The sequence below is a fragment of the Piliocolobus tephrosceles genome, chromosome 1 (assembly GCF_002776525.5).
Source record: "Piliocolobus tephrosceles isolate RC106 chromosome 1, ASM277652v3, whole genome shotgun sequence".
In the NCBI taxonomy this organism is placed as follows: domain Eukaryota; kingdom Metazoa; phylum Chordata; class Mammalia; order Primates; family Cercopithecidae; genus Piliocolobus; species Piliocolobus tephrosceles.
Window position 1 is genome coordinate 66,466,161 of NC_045434.1, and position 26,134 is coordinate 66,492,294.

General features: G+C 41.4%; 3 protein-coding genes across 4 annotated transcripts in view; 2 read left to right on the forward strand and 1 right to left on the reverse strand.

Moving 5' to 3' along the window:
• Window positions 1-26,134, reverse strand: part of LAMB3 (laminin subunit beta 3) — a 160,809-nt gene that overhangs the window by 64,090 nt on the left and 70,585 nt on the right. The gene's annotated exons all lie outside the window — the stretch shown is intronic.
• On the forward strand, window positions 3,285-4,370 carry G0S2 (G0/G1 switch 2). The gene is made up of 2 exons (XM_023198336.2): window positions 3,285-3,516; window positions 3,628-4,370. The coding sequence occupies exon 2, from the start codon at window positions 3,660-3,662 to the stop codon at window positions 3,969-3,971; it is 312 nt and encodes a 103-aa protein (XP_023054104.1). The 5' UTR covers window positions 3,285-3,516; window positions 3,628-3,659; the 3' UTR covers window positions 3,972-4,370.
• HSD11B1 (hydroxysteroid 11-beta dehydrogenase 1) overlaps window positions 9,150-26,134 on the forward strand; it is a 54,026-nt gene continuing 37,041 nt past the window's right edge. The window contains exons 1-2 of one of the 2 annotated variants that reach the window (XM_023198331.1): window positions 9,150-9,186; window positions 14,099-14,274. The gene's annotated coding sequence lies outside the window, so the exon portion shown is untranslated. Of the gene's footprint in view, window positions 9,187-14,098; window positions 14,275-26,134 lie in introns of those variants that run through there. The other variant, XM_023198332.1, reaches the window with a different exon arrangement.

The following is a 26,134-nucleotide window of genomic DNA, read 5'->3' on the forward strand; positions in this document are numbered from 1 at the left end:
TCTTGTCTATAAGACCAGAAAAGATAGAGGCTACACATATAAATTTCAGTGTCTTCCCTTGATATCTGAGTGATAAGAAGCTTTCTTTCTAAAACTATGAAAGTAACTAAGGGACTAAAAAAAGTTTTAAGTGGGGTAGTCTTAAAATTACAAATAGGCCGGGTGCAGTGGCTCAAGCCTGTAATCCCAGCACTTTGGGAGGCTGAGACGAGTGGATCATGAGGTCAGGAGATCGAGACCATCCTGGCCAACACGGTAAAACCCCGTCTCTACTAAAAATACAAAAAAAATTAGCCGGGCGTAGTGTCGGGCGCCTGTAGTCCCAGCTACTCAGAAGGCTGAGGTAGGAGAATGGCATGAACCTGGCGGGCGGAGCTTGCAGTGAGCCGAGATCGTGCCACTGCACTCCAGCCTGGGCTACTGAGCGAGGGTCTGTCTCAAAAAAAAAAAAAAAAAAACTACAAATAGTTTTGTCATATCTCCTATTATGACTCCCTCCCTCCAGCTGCCTGGTGTCCCAAGGGTGGACAGTGACTTTGTGTAGGTGGCAAGCAGCTGGTAACAAAATAATAATTATTATTATAATTATTGTAATAATTATTATTATTGAAGCTCATTTACAACTAACCATCCAAAAGACCTCTTTTCCCTGTGTCTTCAATCTCCAAGACAGAGTGGTAGGGACAGTTCTATCCCTCCTCTGCACTTACCCCTTGAAACACATGTACCCCTTTATGACTTTATCTTCTGAAGATGGCTCTGAATGTGTCTGAGAAAGGGATTTAGAAAGCAAAATATAAAAAATGTAAACTAGCCCTTCCTAGAAGTGGCAAGAGTTAAATGTTGAGATAGACTCAAGGGTAGGATAACTGCTTCAGTTCGCCTGGAAGTGTCTCAGTTTTAGCACTGGGAGTCCTGCATTTCAGAGAACCCCTCAACGTTGAGCAAAGGAAGATGGTTGGTCACCCTATGGCTTGGTTTGACCATCATAGCTATAACCTGTGTCTTACCCATGTGCATGACACAACACAGTACTTTACTTCCTTAAAAATGACATCAGCCCCATTAAAGTACGTGTTTAGTTTCCAAGCCCTACCTAGTCACCTTCTACCCTAGGAGCCAGGTTCTCTTTTCCCACCCAGACAGATGAGCCGCGCTCAGAAATTCCTAGACATGAGTTGACACTGGATTCCTTAGCCTTCTACCCACATCATCTCCCACTCAGCCCCAGCTACCACCTAAACTAGGAAGATCAAATCTACCAGTGACCTCCGTTCACGGCACTTGCTGCCCCTCCTCTGTCCAGCTCTTGCCAATATAGCTGCTGGAACCTGGAGGTCAAAGTCAAATTATCAAAAAAGGATCTGAGCTGGTGATGTGCGCTAACACAGCAAATCACAGGAAAGGGGAACCCCAGATAAATTACAGCCTTCTGACCTAGGAAGATGTGTGGTTTGCATCTCTGTGTTATAGAAACACAGGAAATGCTTACTGGACCAGTCAATTTCAGAGTTTTGGGTCCCAAGCTAGGCTGACTCACCTTCAGAATGGAAACCAAGTGACAGCCCTCATATGAGGGCACACATCACATGCTCTTCCAGAAATCAATGGGTTTGGAACCCTCACAGATACTGGGAAAGCTCACTAATCATTTCTGCCAGTTATCAGAGATTGCTCTGAAATTATAAGGAAGATTCAAAGAAAATGCCAAGACTGATATTAAACTTGGCAGGAACCCTTGTTACAGAATTTTCCTGCCTGACAAGGTTAAAAGAACAATAAGCAGGAAATACAATCCTCCAGGAATAATCAATCCTCTTTGGCCCCTGGTCACCTTGACTCAAACAGACTAAATTCTAAAATGTAGAATTTCAAATAAGCTATTTAGATAACCTTGACCATTCTCCACACACAAGCCCTTGCCTGAACTATTAATAGCCAAGGCAAAAGGTAGTTGTTATTGCTGCCTTTTTAAACTGAATTATCTGGGAAACTGCTTCAGACCCCCAAAGAAAGATTCCTGTTAACAATTCAAAAACTAAAATATTTGATCCCTGAGACAGCCCTTTCCCCTGACCCGCCCTTCAGGCTCAGTCTGACCGACTGCAAAGGCTGTTGCAAGATTGCATCACTGACCTTTGCAATTTTCTGGCCAGTTTGATTTCCCCTTCTTTCCCCTGACCCCTCCCTTTCTCTGCTTAAAGCCCTTTGGCCAATTTGCTTCTCCTTTTCCCCTACTTTGCTAATTCTGGCATATCCATAACCAAAGCCAAATCAGAACGCTCCCTTGGCCCCAGGTGATTATATCTAATCCTGATCAAAATCAATCCTACATCTTCAACATCCAAGAGTACTCACACAATGGATTCTTACTTAAGTTGTCTACTACATACCCTTCTGCCCACAAACTGCTTCAAAGCTGAAGTTGAGCTGGAGCAGTGAAGTTGTACCCCCAGACTCAGGAGGGTGGCAGAGAATTATTGAGGAGAGTATGAAATACTTCCATTCTAGAATGGCAGACGGACTTCTACCAACAGCCCCTTCCATACTCGACCCCCCATACCCCAGCTCCCAACTCCACTCCTCAAGTGGAAGTGAGAACAATTTGAATTTAAAGGCTGTTCCCTGATACACGGAAGTACATAAGGAAATAGCTTGCAGGCAAAGAGACTAATCTCTCTCTCTCACACACACACACACCCCTCTGTGCATAAAAGCACTATCAATGAATAGTTTTCTATCAACTGACTCTAGCTATACATGCATGTACCTCTAAATAAAACCAGCCAGGCAGGAAAGAAACAATATTAGCACATATTGCTTTATCCAAGCGTGACCTGCTCTATTCTGTTACCCAGATCCCTCCCCCTTGCCTTCTCCTCTCTGATGCAATTGCCACACACGTGGAAAGATGATAACCCTTCCCAAGAAAAAGGAAACCTTTTTTTCTTTAGATGGAACCCCCAGATTCCCTCATTATTTATAATGTCAGGTTGTGCTGGACGAGGGAAGCTTGCACCCACTGACACCAGTAAGAAGGTGCTGTCATGTCAGAAATGTCCGCGGACACCTCCCTGGGTTCCGGGTCCTCCCCTGCGCTAGCCTAGAGTGGGATTTTCGCGTGCACACTGGCCCTTCCGCGTGCCCCGCTGCCAATGACCCCGCGCGTGCCGGGTCCCCTAGCTCACACAGTCGGAGCGTGCGCAGCGCGTGGCCACCTCCTGCCAGGTCCCAGCGGGGTTCCACCCCCTCCTTTCCCCCTCCTCTTCTTCCTCCCCCTCCGCGTTCCCCGGGCTCTGGCCGAGCCAGTCTGGGCCCAGGAGCCCAGGAGGCGTGTCTCGGAGAAAATATATAAGCGGCCTCCGGACGCTAAAGCGGTGCCAGCGGCGGAGTCTCCAACTGGAAGAGCTGCAGCTGCCGAGCGGAGGAGAACGCCGAGGCCAGTCGGACCGACGGACACGCTGACCGCCGCCAACTGCAGCTCGCGCTGCCTCCTGCTCGCGCCCTGCCACTAAGGTGGTCCCCCTTTCTATGAGCCCTCCCCAAGATAAGCTGGGTGCGGGGTGGCGGGAGGCTGCAGCCGTTCTTCGGTGGCTGAAGTCCCCTCTCCTGCTGCTCCTCCTGCAGGTCACTCCCGCCTCCGAGAGCCCAGAGCCGAGATGGAAACGGTCCAGGAGCTGATCCCCCTGGCAAGGGAGATGATGGCCCAGAAGCGCAAGGGGAAGATGGTGAAGCTGTACGTGCTGGGCAGCGTGTTGGCCCTCTTCGGCGTGGTGCTCGGCCTGATGGAGACTGTGTGCAGCCCCTTCACGGCCGCCAGCCGTCTTCGGGACCAGGAGGCAGCCGTGGCGGAGCTGCAGGCCGCCCTGGAGCGACAGGCTCTCCAGAAGCAAGACCTGCAGGAGAAAGGCAAGCAGCAGGACGCCGTCCTCGGTGGCCGGGCCCTCTCCAACCGGCCACACGCCTCGTAGGAACTGTGGGAGACCAGCGGAGTGGGAGGGAGAGGCAGCAGACAGAGACAAACAGACCGAAAGAGGAAGGGAGAGACAGAGGGGTCGAGCGCACAGGAGCCTGACTCCGCTGGGAGAGTGCAGGAGCACGTGCTGTTTTTTATCTGGACTTAACTTCAGAGAAACCGCTGACATCTAGAACTGACCTACCACGAGCATCCAACCAAAAGGAGTTTGGGATTGAGTTTTGCTGCTGTGCAGCACTGCATTGTCATGACGCGTCCAATACTGTGTGAATTCTCTAAATGCGTCTACCATTTTGCACTAGGGAGGAAGGATAAGTGCTTTTTATATTATTATTAATAATTATTACAATGACCACCATTTTGCATTTTGAAATAAAAAACTTTTTATACCATATCTCATCTAATTCCTGAGAGGTGTGGTGTCCTGGGGTGGGCAGCAGGGAAGGTTAGCAGGCGTGTGACGGTGATGGGGTCTTACCTGAGCACTGCAGCGGAAACAGCTTCCTGAAGGTCAGGCACTTGCTTCACACCTAGGAACTGTGTAATAAGCTACTACATGCAGGTAAGTCTGTTGAGGACTCGTTTTTCCTTCTTGTTAGGGGTGGGAAGAGAGAAACTTTTGTAACTTCCATGAAATTTAGCATTTTAAGATGAGAAGGTAGATCAACTTCTGAGCTAGAGTGAGTGGGAGGTAACTGATTAATTCTAAGGCAGAAAAGCTCTTTGATCCTCACACTTGTGCACCAGAGGTTCCCATGGCTGATAACTTTTTCTTCCCAAACTGTGTTTTAGAGAGAGACAGAGAGAGAAGGGAAGAAAAGAAAGGAGGGAGGTCTGGAGGTGAAGGAGAGGAAAGAAAGGAAAAATTAGCTACCTGGCAGGAAAAGAGATAAGCTCCCAAGAACACCAAAGCAGATGATGAATCTAGCTCTACCCAGCCTTCCTCCCCATGCACCCAAATCATAGTAAGAAACTCTGGGCTAGAAAGAGAGAAAAAAAAAAACTGGTTGCTACAGATCTGAGTCCTCCTCCTCCAGTGTAGAGCTTCATCTGTAGTAATAGCCAATTTGGTGACTCTATAGGGCTCAGCAAAATAAATTTTAAACTTTAAAGAGGTAGCCAGGAGTCCGAGGCATGGTCTTGATGCTAGTCTCCTCATATTTTTCATGTCGCCAGTCCTAATCGGGACTTTACTCCTTTCATCAACAGCTATGCATTTTTGCCAAACATATCACTGGCTCACACCATTGCCTCTGCTTAGACTCTCTCCTTCATCCAGTGCCCTACACACGTCTCCATTTCATTTCTGCCAACTCAATTCCTACCCAGTGTTCCTGGCCCTGATCAAAAACCATCTCTCTCTGAAATCTATTCTTATCACTCCCAAAGGAAAAAAGCAATCAGAATGTGGTAAGATTAATCAAGAAAAAGAAACATATTTGGAGTTTTAAAGGAAAAGAAGAATGTCAGTGGCACCATGGCTCTCCCAGTTTCCAAAATGGGAAACTCAGCCCTATACCAAGGCAGAGCCTCACTTTCAATGTCCAAGAAACTTCCTAGGAACTGACTCAATTTTATCCTTCCTGCTGGTCTTCCAAAATGCCTCTTTTATTAATTACTCCTTTGCCCATTCAGCTACCACCTTGTCTGGCTCTCAACTGCTCAAACCATCCCCCGCACCCTCTAGCACCTTCACCCTAAACTATCCATTGTCTGACTGTCTTCCTTTCATATCTTTCATTCTGCTGCTCCTGAACTCCAAAACATCTGAGACCAAAACTCTTATGCCAGGTTTCAGTGCCTCTGTGATATGCTTCCATCTCAGCCGGCCCTCTTGCCTGATTTGTCAGGCTGCCTAGCATGAACCCCAGTCCCTTCCTGTTGTTCCCTTCTGGTTTTCTGCACCTTTGTTTACCTTACTCTTCCAATCTGAATGTCCTCCCACCCACTACCTCCACATCTTCTGAAACCACATACCTCAAATTCTCCAAGGGAGGTATGATTTCAAATACAGGTGTTTTGCCCATTGTCAAACTACATGTAAAACCGTGTGCTCTGATTTTTTTTTTTTTTTTTTTTTTTTTTGAGATGGAGTCTCGCTCTATCACCAGGCTGGAGTGCAGTAGCACAATCTCGGCTTACTGCAACCTCTACCTCCTTGGTTCAACAGATTCCACTGCCTCAGCCTCCCAAGTAGCTGGGACTATAGATGTGCACCACCATGCCCAGCTAATTTTTTGTATTTTAGTAGAGACGAGGTTTCACCATGTTGGCCAGGATGGTCTCAATCTCCTGACCTCATGATCTGCCTTTCTTAGCCTCCCAAAGTGAGTGCTGGGATTACATGATTTTTTATTTAGAAAGTAATACCTATGCTTTGCAAGTTTGCCTATGTATTAAAAAAATAAAGTTGCCTAAATATATAAGTATGCCTATACGTTTGTGTAGAAGGAAATTCCCCATGCCTGTTTATATCAAAATATATTAATTAAAAAATTACCCAACCCAATCAAATCCGAGCTATTGAAATCTCTGTTGTCACTGGTCTCCTCAATTCTCTGAGTTCTTATAGGTCATACAGCCTGAGTCTCATACTGCATCACTCAGTAATAGACTTTTTTTCTCCCAGTTGTTCTGTGGGCTTGGTCATGTCTCTTATAGTACAATCTTCTTGAAGTAAAGAATCATGTCTTCAGTGTTCACAGAAATCTTTAGGTCCTAGGCAAATAGTAGGTTCTTAATAAATACTTGATTGTTTAATTAATCATTTATGAGGCTAGAGCAGTGCTTGTAAATGAAAGGAGAAGCAATTTTGTCCCCCCAGAGAACGTTTGACAGTCTTAAGACATTTCTGGTGTCTGGGTGAGGGGAGGGGGCAGTACTGCAGGCATCTAGAGGGTAGAAGTCAGGGGGCTATTAAACATCTTCTAATGTACAGGACAGCCGCCAACACAAAGAATTCTCCATTCCAAAATGTTAATGGGGCAGAAGTTGAAAAATTCTGGGTTAGAGCAAAGTAAGGAAAAAGGGTTTCCTTAATAATTTCAGAATCAAAGTTATGAGGTAGTCTCACAAGGCTATGTCTGGTTATGATCAAACATGTTCCTCCCCCAACACAGGAACAAAAATTGTCTTTTGTCCTATTCTGCTTGGTAATTTTACCAACAACCTAGGAGAGGTAACAGAAGTTATACTTATCAGTTCTGTTGGTGACACAGAGCTGAGACAGCACAGTCAGAACTCAAAAGAACTCAATAGGCTGGAACCATGCACCAAAGAAAAACCAACTGAAACTGAATAGGGAAAAAGATACAATACAGAATTCAGGTTCAAAAACCCAATTGCATGACCACAGAATTTGAAAGACATATTCTAGCAGCAGATCATGTGAAAAAGACCTAGAGTTTTTTTTTAAATTTTAATTGATACATTATAATTGTACATATTTGAGTACAATTTGATGCTTCCACACATTATATAATGATCAAATCAAGGTATTTAGCATAGCCATCACCTCATGCATTTATCATTTCTTTGTAGTATGAACATTCAAAAGCTTCTCTTCTAGCTATTTTGTAATATACAATACCTTACTGTTAACCATAGTCACCCTACTGTGGAAAAGAACTCCAGAACTCTTCCTCCTATCTAACTGAAACTTTGTACTCCTTGACCAACCTCTCCTCATCCTCCTCTCCCCCATCTCCTCCCAAGTCTCTGTTAACCACACTGATCTACTCTATACTTTTATAAGATCAGCAAAGATCAGCAAATATATATATATATATATATATATATATATATTCCATGTTTAAGTGAGATCACGTGCTATTTACTATTTGTCTGTGTTTCTGTGTCTGGCTTATTTCACTTAACATCCAGGTTCATCCATTTTTCTCAGATGACAATATATCATTGTTTTCCATTGCTGAATAGTATTCCATTGTATACATATACTACATGTTGTTTATCCTTTCATCCACTGCTGGCACTTAGGTTGATTTCAACTCTTGGCTATTGTAAATAGTGCTACAACAAACATGGGAGTACAGATATCTCTATATACCCACTAGTGGGAATGCTGGATCTTACGGTGGTTCTACTTCTAATCTTTAGAAACCTCCATGCTGTTTTCCATTCCATTAGGGGCTGTGCCAATTTACATTCCCACCAACAGTGTGTAAGCATTCCCTTTTCTCTACATCCTCACCAACACGTGCTTTCTTTTGTCTTTTGGTAAGAGCTATTCTAACCATAGTGAAGTGGTATTTAACTACAGTTTTGATTTGTATTTCCCTGGTGATCAGTGATGTTGAACATTTTTTTCATACACCTGTTGGCCATTTTTATGTCTTCTTTTGAGAAATATCTATTAAGGTCTTTTGCCCATTTTTAAAATTAGGTCACTTGGGTTTATTTTGCTATTGGGTTGAGTTTATTATACATTCTGGATATTAACCCTTCGTCAGATATATAGTTTGCAAACATTTTCTCCCATTCTGCAGGTTGTCTCTTCACTGCTAATTGTTTCCTTTGCTATGCACAAACTTCTCAGTTTGATGTAATCCCATTTATCTATTTTTGCTTTGACTGCCTATGTTTTTGAGGTCTTATCTAAAACTTTGTTGCCTAGTCCCATGTCTCAAAATGTTTCCCCTATATCATCTTCTGGTAGGTTCATAGTTTATGTTTAAATCTTTAATCCATTTTGAGTTGATTTTTATAGGTATGCGTGACTTCACAACGGGGATACACTGTGAGAGATGCTTTACTAGGCGATTTTGTCATTTGTGCAAACATCATGGCGTCTACTTAAAACATACCTAGATAGCATAATCTACTACATACCTAGGCTATATGGTGTAGCCTATTGCTCTTAGGCTGTAAACCTGTATGGTATATTACTGTACTGAATATCGTAGGCAATTGTAACATAATGGTAAACATTTGTAAATCTATCTAAACATATCTAAACATAAAAAAGTACAGTAAAAATATGTTATTATAATTTTATAGGACTACCATCATATATACAGTCCCTTATTGGCCAAAATGTTATGTGGCATATGACTTGATATGGTGAGATGTCAGGATCTAGTCTTGTTCTTCTGCAGGTGGATATCAAATTTTCCCAGCACCATTTATTGAAGAGACTGTCTTTTCCCCAATGTGGGCTCTTGGCAACTTTGTTGAAAATCAGCTGGCTATAGGTGAGTGAATTTATTTCTAAGCTCTCTATTCTGTTCCATTGATCTATATATCTGCTTTTATGCCAGTATCATGCCATTTTTGTTATTATAGCTTTGAAGTTTATTTTGAAGTCATGAAGTATGATGCCTCTAGTTTTGTTCTTTTTGCTCATACCTAAAGATTTTCAGTGGTTACAAGTTCAATAAAAGCCAACGAGGGCTTATAACAGGACTACTAAAACAAATTAATGCTTCATTAGTAGAAGTATAATGTGCAGAAAAAGAGAAGGGCAAGATGATTTCTTATACTTTGCATTCTGTCAGGGTGAAAAACAAAGTTTAAATCGGACTGCCTGGATTTGCTTAGGTTTGCATCTTGACTCTCCTATTTGTAGTTCTAAAACCTGGGAAAGTTATTTACACTCTCTTGAGTTAGTTAAATCCTTTCTTCATCTGTAAAATAGTACCTTCCTCAGGGAAAATTTTGCTGATGAAATGAGACAATACACACAGAGTTCTTACTGTAGTACTTTGCATATAGCAGGCTTTCAGTCAATAAGAGTTATTATTGTTATTGTTAATATTTTAAGACAAACCTTGACCAAAAAAATTTTGCTTAATTAGAGTGACTAGGGCAAATAAAAGCCCAGAAACTCTAACACATACAGAACAATTGAAGAACAATAGAGACATTAGATTCAGTAGCTTTACATGACAATTGTGCCAAATATTTCAAGAGCTGCCATATTGGAGATGATAAGACTTGTGTGGCTCAAAAATAGAGAACAAGAACTATCAAGCAGGATTACAAGAAGGCAGATGTTATATTATTAAGATATCAGAGTAATTAAAAAACATAATGAATTGCCTTGTGATACATAGTAAGCTCCCCACTACTCAAAGCATTCAAGCAGGGGTTGGAAGTCATCTGCCAGGGATGGTATAAACGGGAGAGGAGATTTGTGGACTTGGAGGTTGCATCCATTTATAAGATGCTAAGATTCTGTCTAATATTACCACCAAAAAGGGGATGTACTTCCCTTTCCAGCCTGTCTGTTCAGATCATCCCTTTCTTTAAAAGCTTCTTTATTCTTTTTCTCAGCATATTGATAAATATGTTTCCTTTTTGCTCAATTACTATTAAATGTGACAGATTTGATTCCAAAAATAAATTATTTCTTGATTAAACTCATCCAACTAATGCTTTTGCCTTTTATAAAAATACCTTAACCTACTGGTCAAACCTAATAGTCTCAAATTTGGTCATAGTGAAATATCTATTAAAGTTATCTTCCTCTTCACAAAACTTTGATCAATTTATAGAAAGAAATATATATAGTTTTATGCTATGTTATATGCCTTCTCTTGCACTATATTCTAATGAAAACAAATAGTAGGTATCAACTGAGAATATTTAAAGTTTCCCACATTCGCAGGAAAATTTGATTGTTCTATAGTCATGCTAACCAGAACTAGTAGAAAACCCACTGGCTTAATAAATGACAACTCACCTGTTAAGCTTTTAGAAGCCAATCAATCAGTGATAGGCCCTCATTTCTGAGAGTCAACCAATCAGGAATGAACTCATGCCATTAACTGCATCTCAGAGTGCTAACCAGTCAACAAATAGTCATGCTTCTATAGCTGATGTCAGTCCATTTATGTCTGGGAAAGTACACCAGTCCCTGATCTTCATGCATCCTCAAAAACCTATATGAGATCAGCAGTCTGCTGTTCAGACAGATTGAGCAGAAAAGCTTGCCTTTACTATAATGAGCAACAAGTTTACTATTTTTGTTTTATTTTATATATTAAATGGTGGTCTCATCATTCTTTGACAATTCTAGAAGCTCTACTCTGATTATTTTAAAGACCTTCCCTTGGCAATATTCCAGGGAACATGGGACCAACAGGTACACTTACTGGGCTCCTTGTGCACAAGTGTATTTGTCTTTTAGATCTGCTGCCCAGTGAGAAAATCTCAACAATAACCTGAGCTCTGACTAGTTTTATTAAGTTCTCATTTCTTCTGTGATTTGCAAGCAAACAAGTCTTTGTATAAGATCATTTTTCCTAGTTCTTTGTATAACATAATTAGAAAATTTAGTCAACAGGTGCACACTTTGGTAAACAATTATATCTAGACCTTTGTATAAGGTCGTTAGGCATTTTGTTTGGGAGGTACACCACTGAGTAATTGGACATAGGTCTTGGTATAAGATCATTTGACATTTTGTGTGAGAAATATACCATTGGGTAGTTCAACATAGGTCTTTTTATAAGTTCATTAGACCTTTGGTTTTGGAGGCATAAATATTTTTACCATTAAACAGTTTATTCCCTTCCTACTCTATGTTTGCTTTTGCTTGTCCACATTAAAATGTCTTATTGTATTTTTTTCTGGATTGCCTTACTTCTGATATAAGGGAGTGTTCCAGAGGAAATGAATGGAGATATATATTCCATAAGTTACCAATCCAATCCAAGCTAGTCCTCAGGGAAAACAGTTGGAGGTCCAGTAGACTGAAAACCAATTTGGGAAAAGGCAATTGTCAGATCTATAAAAAACTTTCACGACAGCATGCCCTGTCTTGTTAGTCTGTGATAGGACACTTTTAGTTTGTACACTGGGGTCAAAGATTTTGTCAGGTCATTAACTATGTGATCCTTTCTAACCTTTGCTTAGCAAGGGAACCCAAGATACCACTGACAGGCACACACTTTTACTCAGTGGTATCTCTCGTCCTTCTTGGTTTTTTCCATGTCAAAACTGCAGCCTCCACTGGGAGAACTCCTGCTTTCCATATAAAATTGCACTGTAATCCTAACTCTTGCACTTATTTTCGTAAACTGCAAAAAAAAAAAAAAAATTGTTAGAATAGCAATGGCTATCTTGCAGAACTACTGACATGTCATAATGAATAAATTAAGATATTTAAGAGGAACCCCAGAAAAATTAGGGGACAAAGGCCCAAAGAGGCAATAGTTAGCTTCTTTCATTGGCAAGCTAAGGCTTCAAGATAAAATTTTAACTCAAGAATGGTCTCTCTCAAAGACTCCGATACCACCTAAAACCCACCCTCCTTTCATTTCTCTTTCTACTCAGCATTACCTGAACTTCAACATGAGCCACCCCTTTCTTCTAAGTTTTCTCTGGAAAAGAGTAATCACATTGTAAAATGGCTAAACCAGAGGGCAGCCCTAAAAAGCTGAATTTAAACCCTGGCCTAGAGCAAAATTAAAAGTTACCATGAAAGATTTTCCTAAGCCTCAGGGGTGGTTGAGCAGAAATTAGTTAACAATTCAAGATTTTATTAGGTACTTATTGTTCTGGATTAAACATCTGTACCAAATGATTCAGTTAAGTGTTAGTCCATCCAATAGAGAAAAAAAAATTATAAGCAGCAGGGTAAGAAAAAAAATTAAATAACTCTGTTGTGCAATATGAAAAACAAATGCCTTAAATGGACAAGAAAAAATTGAAAATACAGTACAAAAAGCAATGTCAAAAAATCTTTCTTTTAAAAGTACATTAGACAAAGATTAAAAATTGTAAACTAAATAAAAATGAAAAGAGGCTTCAGAACACTTTCAAAGAGCATTCTGGAGTACACTCAACAGCTGAAATAAAAGAAACGTTGTCTTTATTTTTTCTGTTCAAGGGCTTAAATATGAATTAGGGGATTTAATGAGAAAAAAGTAATTGAAATATGAAACTGACAGCTTAGAAAATATCCAGTACATAACTAGATATTTTCAGAGAGCTCTAGAAAGTAAATAAGCTAGAAATCAACAGAACATATGGTACTCTACATAAAAAAAACTTGCCCCTGAAATAAAAACAAGACCGAAAAGTCTTGCATTTTCTAAGAATTGGGAACATATAGAGAGGGATACTTGTAGATATTGCAAGCAAAAGGGTCATTGAAAGAACCAATGTTCCACATTGGCTAAGCAACAGAAGGATGACTATCCAAAATCTGTCTGATGGTGCTTCTCCAAAGGAGACATTAGCACCCAACAATTACAGTCCTTCCTCTGAGCTTGTGTGCCCAAATCTCTATACTCTCCATCAGGGCATAGCTACATCCAGTATGGCTTACCACTCTATCCCCAGCCTCTAGCCCAGCGCCTAACATAGAGTAGGTGCTTATTAAATATTTGTTGAACAAATGAAGAAATAGAGGAAGAAAGTACATTTTTGTTTTGATACGCTGTAGTTCCTTCCTCAGTCCAGAGATCATAAACCTCTGAATTAGGACGTGACTCTGTCTGTCATTAATTGGCAAGAATCATGGTAGAATTATCGTCCCTATTTACGGAGTCTCTTTCCCTAATACATCCCATTGCAGATTCCTGTCTTCCCTTTACCATCCACTCCAGCATTCAGCTGATGCAATCACTAAAATGGTTTATAAGTCACATATGAGATTCCCTAAGTTTATAATTGAGAAATGTGTGGACACACAGGCCTCACAGAATGCATTGGATCGCTAGAGTCTCTCCTGGTGAAAAAGAAAAACCTGCCCAAACCCAGTTTTTGTTTCAGTAACTTCCTTTGAGACAAAGCCAGGAATCTGAGAGTGAGCACCTGCTAAGGGTGGGACAGGGGCTCTGTCTGGTATGCCTCTCCCATGTTAAGAGCTAACAATAGTAATGGATAAGTCTCCAGGGAAACCAGGACCACTTCCAAGCATTCCTGTCTTGGGCTGCCTCAAGGGCTCCTCTGTCCTTTGGGTAGTACTGATTGATGCCTGATGCCCAGAACTGGTCCACTCTGGCTTCTCTTTGGAGCAGTCTCTGCCGGTGCCTCCTGGCTGCCAGCTCAGTCCTAGCATAAGGGACTTCTTCCTTGGCCTGGGTTTCACCTTCTTGTATCAGGTGGCAGACCAGCTGGTTTCAGTCCCAAATCAGGTCTTCTGACTCCTCCCAGAAACCAACCAACTTCTGAGCAGGAAATCCTGCCCCTCCCCAAAGAGTGGGAAACCGCAAAGGAAGAGAGAGATGAAACAGAAGGAAAGGCAGAGGAGGAGGGAAAGAGAGAGAGAAGAGAAGCAAAAGAAAAAAGAACATCGATAAAAAGAAGTCAAATTTGTTCGAAATCTTGAGGTAAGACTTTTAAAAATCACATTATATATAATAGTATCACCATTTGTCAGGGCCTAGTACATAGTAGGTCCTCAAAAAAAACTGCTATTGAAATAATTAATCTATTGAAATGAACAGGAGGGCTGGGCTAAAGAGAAATTTCAGTGTGAAATGCTGGTGAGAAAAAAAACAAGAAGAAATGCCCGATGAGCTTTCGAATGTGTAGGAGGGATGATATGATAAGATGCAGATGGAACCAGAAGTCTCTTACTGGCACTGACAGCATTCTGATCATTGTGGCACAGAAAGTCAAGTTGGAACAAAAAAGTTGCAAAGATAGTATAAAAAATGTCTGCATGTTCTTTTGGAATTACAAAAAGACTGCAAGAATTATACAAATGTTGTAAGCAGTTTTTAAAATCGGTTTTAAACCAATGACAGAGCACAAACACTATGTTGTATCTTGGGAACTGCTAAACATGCTGATATCTGCATGCTGCAGCCAAACATCAGCTAGTTTAATGTTATTAACATTTAGATCTAGAGTGTTGAAAAGTCTCATTTTATTTCCAGAAGTCTTGTTCAGTGGATCAAGGGAGGCCTAAATGTGTCAGTCAAAATTCTTCATGTGCTATTCATCTATCCCTTAATCCTAGTCCAGCTGGGCTTCTCAGAATACTGACCCTCTGAGCCCTAAATGGGCCTCTTCAGAGAAAATCCCAACACTTGTTTCAGGTCAAGGAACTAGAGAAACCTGACAGGAAAGGGAAATACCATTCCCCACCCTCACCATTTACCCAAATCTTCACTTGCCATCAACAGACAGTATCATCCAGAGTATTGTGGTTTAGTGATCCAGTCACTTGGAGAGATTAAAATAGCTGGATGCATGCTTCAGAAAACATCTACAGACAACGATGATGTGTTTTCACAACAGTTGGCTTTTAAGAGTCCTACTCCTCTGACTTTTCCGACAGAGCTTACCAGTATCAGAGGGACACAATTGAAGTGTTTCCTTTAGTGAAAGTATTTCTTTTTGGGGTTTGTGTGAGTTCATCAGAATCGGAAGCTGAAAGGAGGGTGGGAAAGGTAAGGAGGGATGAAACAGTCTCACTTCTGCTTGCTTGCCAAGATTTGAAAGGAACTGCCTCCCTGTCATTAGGATGATATGAAAATAAAATCTGAAAATCCTAGCTCTTTCTTTATACTAATTTGAGTATAGCTAAAAGTTCCCTGTGTCCAATTTCTGAGCTAGAACAAATATTAAAGGTAATCTAAATTATTTCTCCTTATTTGCCAGGTGAGGGAATTGAAGCCAAGACAAGGGAAGGGCCTTGCCCAAAGTCACATGTATTGTCAGTGATGGGAGGGAGACTGGAACTCAGTTATCCCAGAGTCCTACCCAGGAGCCTTTTAAGAAATGATGAAAACTTTACAGGAAGGTATCCCAGATGTCTGAGAGCTCATAAACATCGCAGCTGCTGACTAAATACAAATTCAGTTAAAAGATGCTCAAGTAATCTTCCTCTGGCAGAAATAGAAAGAAGAAAAAGATTTCCCCAATAGTTAAGTTTTTCCAGAAACTGTTTTATAACTGTTAGGAGACTAGGGAGGAGAGAGATTTAAGGCAGATTTGTCATGAAAGAACTAGAATATTTTACATTCCTACCACTGGATCAGCATTTTACATGTCTCATTTCTTTATGTAATCTTCATATTATCCTCATTTTACAATTAACATTGTTTTAACTTTGCTCAAATTCACAGAGGGAATAAGATACTATGATTTCTGGATCTCTTGTTGGTAGGCCCAGGATCAGGCTCTGGAGAGACATGGCTAGTTCAGTGACTGTTCCAGTCTTACTCAGGCCCTCCCCAACACAGACCCTTGGTCTAGCCATTCAGGCTACCTGAGTTTCCTCTGAAATGCCATGCTGTTTCTAGACTTCTTGCCTGAATAGACGCAGTTCCCTCTGCTTGGGATGCCTTTCTCCAACATCCTCATAACTTGTACTTAGCCTTCAAAACCGAGCTCCAGGACCACCTCCCAGAGCCCTTTCCTGCTGTCACGGCCTGTCCCTTCTCTACTTCCACAGTACTCTACACACATTCCTATTACAGTATACATCATGCTATGGTGAGCTCTGATTTACTTGCCTACTTTCCTTGTACTTGACTTCAATTTCCTTGAAAGCAGACACCACATATTCGTAAGCCTTTGCATTCCCAGCGCCTAGCACAATTCCAGAGATGTATTAGTGCTCAATAAATATTTTTTTAAGTGGACAAACAAATGAAATATTTCCCCTCCTTTTCTTCCAATAAAACCATGCAATAAAATGTCCTGTTTCCATGCTCATGACTCTTTAGTAATTTGGGGATAAATAGAAGATATCACTACTATAGCTTCCTCTCCTTTCAAGCCTGACAAGCCACACAAAAATAGCTATCTAGGGTTAAACTTGGCACTCTAAACAGACATTAATTTCTGCATCCTGACAAAATGCTTTGATGACAGTAGAAGAATTTATATGCCATAAACCATAAGGACAAAAAGACTGGGAACATGGGAACAACAGAGATAACAACAGTTAAGGAATGTCAACACTCTTGGAAGAGGGAAAGTGGATGGATGAGTAATAAGTGACTTAGCAAACCCAAGACTGCTGGAGTCTGAGGGCTCACGATGGGAAGCCTCAGGAGTTGGAGGAACAGGTGGGGGTAAACACAGGAGAAGACCCTTGGCCTCTACAGCTACTCCAGCTGGAGAAGGAACATTTATTTTCTGGAGAAACTTAACAAAGACACACCAGGCTTAGGGACATCAGACACAGCAGAGGGGTGGGGTTAGGCATGGAGCTGGAAATAGCGAGATTAGAGAAAGACTCCATACTGAAAGATGAGATTCCCCAGCCCATTTTACTGGCTCAGCTCCCAGAACACAAACAGCCTAGCTCTACCCCTCTCCACCCACCCTACCCCAGCTTACACTAGGCAGAAGAATTAAGGATTCTTCCCTGTAGAAAGGACCCAACCAAAGAGACAAACACTACAGACATTGATGTGTGCTTCCCCCAGTGAAACCACCAGGGGCCTTCTGGATTATCCTACAGTGAAGTCCAAAAATTGACAAGCCCTGCCCTCATACACAAAGCTTCCGACAGCCAAGGAAGAGACTACAAAGATCACCAGGTGACATAGTTTGGATATTTGTCCCCTCCAAGTTGCAGACTGAAATTTAATCCCCAAGGTTGGAAGTGGGGCCTGATGTGAGGTGTTTGAGTCGTGGGGGTGAATCTCTCATGAATGACTTGGTGCCATGCTCATAGTAATGAGTGAGTTCTCACTCTATGAGGTCTGCAAGAACTTGTTGTTCAAAGAGCCTGGCCCCTCCCACCCCTCTCTTGCCATGTGATGCCTGCTCCTCTTCTGCCATGAGTGGAAGCGGTCTAAGGCCCTCACTAGATGGAGATGTCGGCACTGTGCCTCTTCTGCAGGCTGCAAAACCATAAGCCAAACAGACCCTTTTCTTTAAAAACTACTCAGCCTCAGGGGTTCCTTGACAGTAACACAAACAGACTAAGACACTAGGCATGGAACAAAAACATTTGATACTGAGGACCTCAAGGGAGGAAATCTAGAAAGCAGAAGAAATAATTATCAGTAATGGCCAGAGCAACATCAATATCCCCCAGAGATACGGGAAGATAATTCATGAAATATGATCAAGAAGCCAATTTTTGGCTGAAAATAAACTTTCCTTCTCCAGCAGTGGCTCATGCCTATAATCCCAGCAGTTTGGAAGACTGAAGTGGGAGGATCACCTGAGCCCAGGAGTTCAAAACCAGCCAGGGCAACATAGAGAGACCCCAGTCTCTACAAATAAATTAGCGTAGTGTAGTGATGCATGCCTAGCCACTCAGGAGGCTGATATGAGAGGATTATTTGCACATAGGAGGTTGAGGCTGCAATAAGCTGTGATGGCACCACTGCACTCCAGCCTGGGCAACAGGGTGAGACCCTGTCTCAAAAAATAATAATAACATGATAAAATAAAGAACCAATTTTTAAGTATGGAGAAGAAAAAAAATGGCTCTTTAAATGAAAATGCAACTGGACATTTAAAAATTAAAACGAAGGGCCAGGCATGGTGGTTCATGCCTGTAATCTCAGCAATTTGGGAGGCCAAGGTGAGCGGATTACCTGAGGTCGGGAGTCCAAGACCAACCTGGCCAACACAGTGAAACCTCATCTCTACTAAAAATACAAAAATTAGCCAGGCATGGTGGTGCATGCCTGCAATCCCAGCTACTCAGGAGGCTGAGGCAGGAGAACCACTTGAACCCAGAAGGCAGAGGTTGCAGGGAGCCAAGATCGTGCCATTGCGCTCTAGTCTGAGTGACAAGAGTGGAATGCTGTCTCAAAAATTAATTAATTAATTAAAATTAAGCATTGGAAGATAAAATTGAGGAAATCTCCCAGAAAATAGGACAAAATGGAAAGAGATTTTAAAAACATAAGACATAGAAAGATAAGAAACTTAAAAGATTGGCTCAAGAGCTCTGTCATCTTCTATTAAGAAGTCCAAAAAGAGAACACAGAGAAAATGAAAGAGAATAAAATAATCAAAAAAAATTCTCTAAAATTTACCAAAATACAAGATTTGAATTTCCATATTCAATGGACCCAGTGGGTGCCCAACACAATGCACAACAACAAAACTCATCAAAGCATATTATTGGAAATGTTAGAACCCCAGAAATAAAAGGATTCCAAAAGTTCTGGAGAAAGAAAAATAGTTCACAAACCAAGGGTCAGAAATCTGAACAGCAGTTGGACCTCTCAGTGTCAACTGGAAGCTAGAAACTGAAAGGCAAGACAGCAACATCTTCCAATTCTGAGAGAAAACAGTGTCTTCTCTAGAAATCCTTACCCGGCCAAAAAACAACCAAGGAGAAGGTAATACAAGGACAAGCAGACAGGGCTGACCGGAACCGTCACACTGCCCTTTATTTGGCGCGGGTCTGATATGTTAAAAATGTGAAACATCACTCCTGCATAAAGGTCTCAAAACATTTCCTTATTATACATGAGGAAGTAAACCAAAAATGAGAAAAACAAGAGTTCCCATTCCCAAAGGAATGTCCCCAGATTCAGGGGACAGGAGGACTAAGGGCTTCAGTAAAATGTCTCCAAGGAAAAAATAAAGGAACTCATAGATTACCCAATTAATTTGACTTACTTATTTGAATTTTATAGCTCTTGTCAGAGGGTTTGAAGGACATGTACAACTAACAAAGCAAACAAATCAAAATGAAGTGATTATTAACTCCCAGGAATTCAGTGAAGACCAGAAGAAAAATATGTATCATAGTGCACCATATTGTTCAGCTGTAAACAATTAATCATAACAATACAAACACTATTGATTTAATTAAAAATGTGATATTTTAATATTAGGAATCTAGAAAAAAGGGAATGGGTATTCGTGTGATGTAAAAAAGCAAAATCCCAACATTCCTTAGCAGGAAATGAATAAGTAATTTCCAAAATTGCAAAATCAAGAAATAGTAGTAAAAGCACATTGTTTACAAATGTGGAGTTGGTTTTCAGGGGAAAATAAATTAAGATTTAAAAGTGATTGCCTCTCAGTGGGACCAGGGCTGAGACAGGAAAGAGCAAGGATTGTTGTCACTCGTTGTAAACCTTTTGTACCAGGTGACTTTTTAAGCCCTCCTCATGTATTATATGAATAAATGTAAAACATAGTTTTTTTTTTTTTTTTTTCTTAAGAGAAGGAAATGGCTCAGTCATAACAGCAGTCTCCCAGGGATTATATTTTACTACCAGTCAGCATGTTGTTGTCTGGAGTCGTTAAATTAAGTCTCTAACATGCTAAAGTTAAAAGTATTTACCTAATTACCCAAAGTAGAAGTTTGGACTGGTGTGTTGACAGATTACTTTAGAATCACCTGGGGACTGTCAAAGAAAACCAGAGCTAGAGAGCAGTTAAACTGGTAAAAACAGGTTTTAATCGGGACTCCTGCAATGGGGGAAAAGACATCTCAGTATAGAACTGGACTCAGTTCCACACCATGGGCAAGTGTGTGATAATTTACAAAGAGCAGGATGGTGACTGGTGACTGGTGGATGGAAAATTACTAAGACGAAACATCAGGGTTGGGATAAGGAGGGTTCTGGCTGAAATGAAACAGGATTATTTCTGAAGACAGGCCAGGGTGGTCAGGCACCCCCTGGGGATGATGGCAAATGAAAAAACCAATTAGATATCAAGGAATCAGGTGTTAAAATGGGCGGGGGGAGGGGGGGGGAGGGCGCAGTTCCTGCTAAACTGACTTAGCAGGATTCTTTGTAAAACTGGATTTTACTAGGAAGTGCCCAGATGGGCCTAGAAGGTTCAGAAGCCTGACTAAAGTTTGGCCAAAAAAAAACTTTTGTCAGGAGCTTTGTAAAAAATACAGATTCCTAGGTCCCATCCTTAATAAGCCAGACTCAACAGGACTTGGTGGGGTCTAAGGATCTGCCCTCAGTTCTCCCGGATGACTCATGGAGGTTTGGGAATCACTGAACTAGAGTAGAAATCAGGTGTGTTTCAAGGAGCAAGAGAATCATGTTACATGTATTTTATGTGTGTGTAACTATTTCTATATATATATGTCTCTCTCCTTCCCTCCCTCTTTCATTCTCTTTTATTTTCAGTTAACCCATAAATCCCTCTGGACTGCTGACAGCATTGCCAGAAATTGTCTCCATCTGAGCTATCGCTCCCAATCCTGGGGCTCCCTCTGCTGGCAGAAGCATGTTAAAATTCTTAGCATCCTAAATCTAGAAATTCTCTTTCAGTTCCGTATTAGGTCGGTTTTTCGAGACTGTTGCCAAACCCTCAAATTTCATGAATCCTCCCATCAGATACAAAATACAAAGTGAAACCTGGGAAAACTTTCTTGACTTAAATGTGTGAATATATAAAGATTAGGAGGGAGCAGGACAAGGCAGAAATGAAAATGAAAGGTATATGCTGTGGTCAACACTGAGGAAAAGGAGACACTTTAGAATTTAAGTTCCCACCTTATTCCTGGCCCTCCCCCAGGAGATACGAATAGATGGGGAATCTGCACTTAGCTGCTTTCCAAAAATGCGAAGAAGGAAACAAGTTAGACTAAAAAGCTCACTGAATTTGGAAGCAGAAGGCAAGGATTCAATATCCACCCATCCTCTACTTCATCGATTCTCAAAAGAAGTGGTCTCCTTTTCCAGAGCTATGTGCCATATCATCTGGAGTCTGACTCCATACATCATGTCCTTCCAGTGATCTTGTTTTTAGATTCTACTGGATCTTTCCCATAAACAGAAAAGATGCTCAGCCCAGCACACTGTCTGGCACAAATGCTCAATGCATTTGAATATTTGAATGAAATCTGAATGAAAGTTTAACTCATTTATATCCCGAAAATCAAAACCCTCTTTTGGATCTCCATGCTTCTCAAATGCCTCAAAATTGTGGACCAGTAAACACTGCATTCCCTCAAGTACTTCACTCTTCAACTCACAGCATTTCCACTTTAGCTCCTCTGGAACTCTCTGGCAAAGATCTCCAATTATTCCTTTATGCCAGACCCCCTGTCTGGCATAAAGGCACTTCTCACCTTCCTTGACCTCTCCCGTCTCACTGAGACCTGTTCCCTTGAGTTCTGGGCTCTCTGTCCTCCTGCTCCCAGCTCACCCTTGTTCTTTGCTGGCCCTCCCCTTCCACCCAACCCTCAAACATGAGTGTAAGATTTCCCTCTTAGCCTTCACTGTCCCTGGTGGCTTCATCTACTCCTATGGTTGCAACATTAACTTCCATGATTTAATTCTTCCATTTCTATATCTTTAACCTGGACCTTTCTTCTGAGTTCCAAATACCTACCAGACATCTGTATCTGGATGTATCAGAATCAGTTCATCCACTGAACACTCAAAAAATGCTTACTGAGCAACTACCCTGTGCCAAACACCGTGCTAACACTGGAGATGCAGGGGCAAGCAAAGTAGAAATGGTCTCTGCTTTCCCAGAACTATCTGATGGGAAAGGCAGGCAGTGAACAGCTAGGAGTAAAAAGTAATGAGTGCAATGATTAGAGAAAATGCCTAGGGTTCAGAGAGCATCTTCTCTAGTCCCCAGCATTCCCTGAATGTGTGACTTTGAAGAGCAGTACCTGAATGATAAGGAGTTGGGGCAAGGGTAGGTTCTTGGGGAAGAATTTCAAAAATTATGAAGAACTTGTAAAGCTACAATAGGTACTTTGGACTTTATCCTAAAGACAATAAGGAGCCATTGAATCTTCCAAAGCAGAGAAATGTGCTGATCAGTTGTGGTGTGAAGAATTGGATGGATTAGAGCCCACGGGGAACTTTACAGTACAGGGATGTTCATGTCTTAAGTTGGATGGTGAGCCACGAGGCTTTTGTTTCATACTTATGCTTTATACATTATTCATGTTTTCCTATATTCTTTTGTGAATACCAAATATTTCACAAGCTTGTTTTAAAAATTAATAGATTGGGGAAGGTGAGGTGGCCAGAGAAATGTGAGGAGGTCACTAAAGCAGAAAACGGTGGTGGCCTGAGTTAGGATATGGTCTGGCTCTGTGTCCCCACCCAAATCTCATCTCAAATTGAAATCCCCAGGTGTCCAGGAGGGAAGGACCTGGTGGGAGGTGACTGGATTATGGGGGTTCCCCCATAATCTCATCTGTTCTCATGATACTGAGATCTCATGAGATCTGACAGTTTTAAAGTGTTTGGCAGTCCCCCCCGCCCCCCCGCTCTCTCTCCTGTCACCATGTAAGATGTGCCTTGCTTCCCCTTAGCCTTTCACCATAATTGTAAGTTTCCTGAAGCCTCCCTGGCCATGCAGAACTGTGAGTCAATTAAACTTTTTTTTTAATAAATTACCCAGTCTCAGGTATTTCTTTATAGCAGTGTGAAAATGGACTAACACAGATGGTCACAAAGGGTGAAGATTTGGAGATGGTTCTAGAGATACTTAGGAGTAGAATCGACTGTACTTGGTGATTAATGGAATATGGAGAGGAAGAAGTAAAGAACTCCTAAGTTTCTGGATTACTAATTAGATGGATGGTGAAGCCATTGATTGAAATAGAGATCAATGGGAAATGGTGATTAAAAATAAAGTCATTGGAGAACAGTTTGGCAGTTTCTTAAAAAGTTAAACATGGCTAGGTGCGGTGGCTCACAGCTGTAATCCCAGCACTTTGGGAGGCTGAGGCAGGCAGATCACGAGGTCAAGAGATCGAGACCATCCTGGCCAACATAGTGAAACCCTGTCTCTACTAAAAATACAAAAATTAGCTGGGCGTGGTGGTGCCCCCTGTAGTCCTAGCTACTCAGGAGGCTGAGGCAGGAGAATTGCTTGAACTCGGGAGGCTGAGGTTGCAGTGAGCCAAGATCATGCCACTGCACTCCAGCCTGGCCACAGAGCAAGACTCCGTCTCAAAAAAAAAAAAATGTTAAACATAAATTTACCATACGACCCAGCAATGCCACTCTTGGGCATATACCCAAGAGAAATAAAAACATACGTCCACAAAAAAATTTCATACGAATGTTCATTGCAGCACTGTCCATAATAGCAAAAAAGGGGAAAATTCCAAATGTCTGTGAACTGGTAAATGGATCAACAAAATGTGGTATATCCATACAATGGAATATGATTTGTCAATAAATGATACATGTTACAATATGGAAGAATCTCAAAAACATGTTAAGTGAAAGAAGTCAGACAAAAGATCACATGTTGTATAGTTATGCTAATACAAAACGTCCAGGGCAGGCAAGTCTATACATGGAAAATAAATTACTGGTTGCCTGGGGCTGGGGGTAGAAACAAGGAGTGATTGTAAATAGGCAAGAGAAATCTTTTTGGGTGATGGAAATGTTCTAAAATTAGATTGCAGTGGTGATTTCTCAACTCTGCAAATTTATTCAAAATCATTGAATTGTACACTTAAAATGAGATAATTTTCTAGTATATAAATTGCACTGCAATAAAGCCATTAAAAAAAAATCATGTCAGTTTCAGCATGATGAATTTGAGATATTTAGGAGGCCCTCAGAAGGAGAGCATTTGGGTAAGCTGGTGGTTATATTACTTCAAGCTTAGGAGAAATTCCACAGGAAATAGAGACTTTTAAGACTCATCCATCAACACAAAGGTTGTAATTATAACCATGAGAGAGAAGGAAATTATGCAGGGAATATAGAAAAAAAAAATGAGAACAGAATGAAGGCCAACTCCAACATTCAAGGAATCCAGAAGAAAAGATAAGCCTATAAAGAAAACTGAGAAGCAGTGAGAGAAATAGGAAGAAAAGCCCAGTGACTATGAATTGACAGAAGCCAAGGGAAGATGTCTGGGGAGGTTAAAATGGCAAGTGATGCTTAATGAGAAGGATCAAAGAGAAAAAAAAGCATGGTAGAAAAATCCAGTTGGTTATGGGGGATCCCAATAACATTGCTGGGCATAGCTCCAGGGGTTGCAAGTCCTCAGGGTCAAGGCCATACCCAGCGCAGCCTGGCAGGGAGAGTGAAGTGCTGATGGAGGGCGTGAGGCTGGATTGAAGAGCTGAAACAGTGTAGAAGATTCAGAATTTTTTGCATAAGGCAATGAGGGGATACAAAGAGCCAGTGGATAGAGTTCTGGGGTGAGGATGAAGAGGCCACAGAAGGCAAAGGCTTCATGACTTCAGAACAAATGGCCAGAACTACAGACTCCAATAGTGGGCACTCATGGCCCTCAAAGATGTGCCTCTGCTTGCTTCTCTAGGCTTCTTCCTGTGTAACCCCACCTTGTAAAATTCAGTTATCCAGCCATATGGAACTTTTCATAGTTTCCCAAACATGCCTTTCTCTTTCACACCTCTATTTTCCCACACAGCTTCCTATGCGAAGAATGTTCTACAAACTAGCCCGCCCCTCTCCCCACACACTCCTGAACCCAACTCAATGCTGTTATCATTCTTCATTTCCTGGAGCATTCCTGCTCATATTTCAACATGGATCAAAACAAACAGCTTTCTGGAAGCACCTCCTGCTTGCCCGTCCCACATGTAGAATGGGCTACTCCCTTCCTTATGCCCCTACTGTAGACTTCCATTAGTGCACTGGTAACGTCTTACACATTTCATTTATTTCCACATCATCTTCTTCTAGGGCATGGATAGCATTTCACTGGTATTTTTATTCATAGTATCTGACCAACAGTAAATACCTAACTAAATAAATGTTAGTAGATGATTCCTCCACCCAGCTACCATGTGGTATATACCTCTTTTGCTACTTAGGGCCTTTTGGGGCTGTTTGTGGCCAGGATTCTGGGCTCCACTTTGGTAAAGGTGGACCAGATGGCTATCAGTAGCCATGGTCCAGAATGTTTTGTCTACACCTAAGACCATTTCTCAGGTTCTCAAAGCCCAGTGCCACTTCTAAGCTTTTCAAAGTAAACACAGGACACCCAGTTAAATCCAAATTTCAGATAAACAATGAATGATTAATGGTTTTGTTTTTTCCTTGAGATGAGGGTCTTGCTATGTTTCCCAAGCTGGTCTCAAACTCCTGGCCACAAGAGATCCTCTCTTTGGCCTCCCCAGTGACTGGGATTACAGGCAAGAGCCACCAAACCTAGATTGAATCATGTTTTAGTATAAGTATGTTCCTTTCAAGACATCTTCCCTTCAGTAGTTCAGGTATATTTCTTTCAATAGTTTATCCCATCTTGACAGGTAGACAGCTTAGATAGAGGACAGGTAGATTAGATAGATAGATAGATAGATAGATAGATAGATAGATAGATAGATAG

Coding starts and splice junctions, on each gene's coding strand:
- G0S2 (XM_023198336.2), top strand. CDS start 3,660: ATGGAAACGGTCCAGGAGCTGATCCCCCTGGCAAGGGAGATGATGGCC.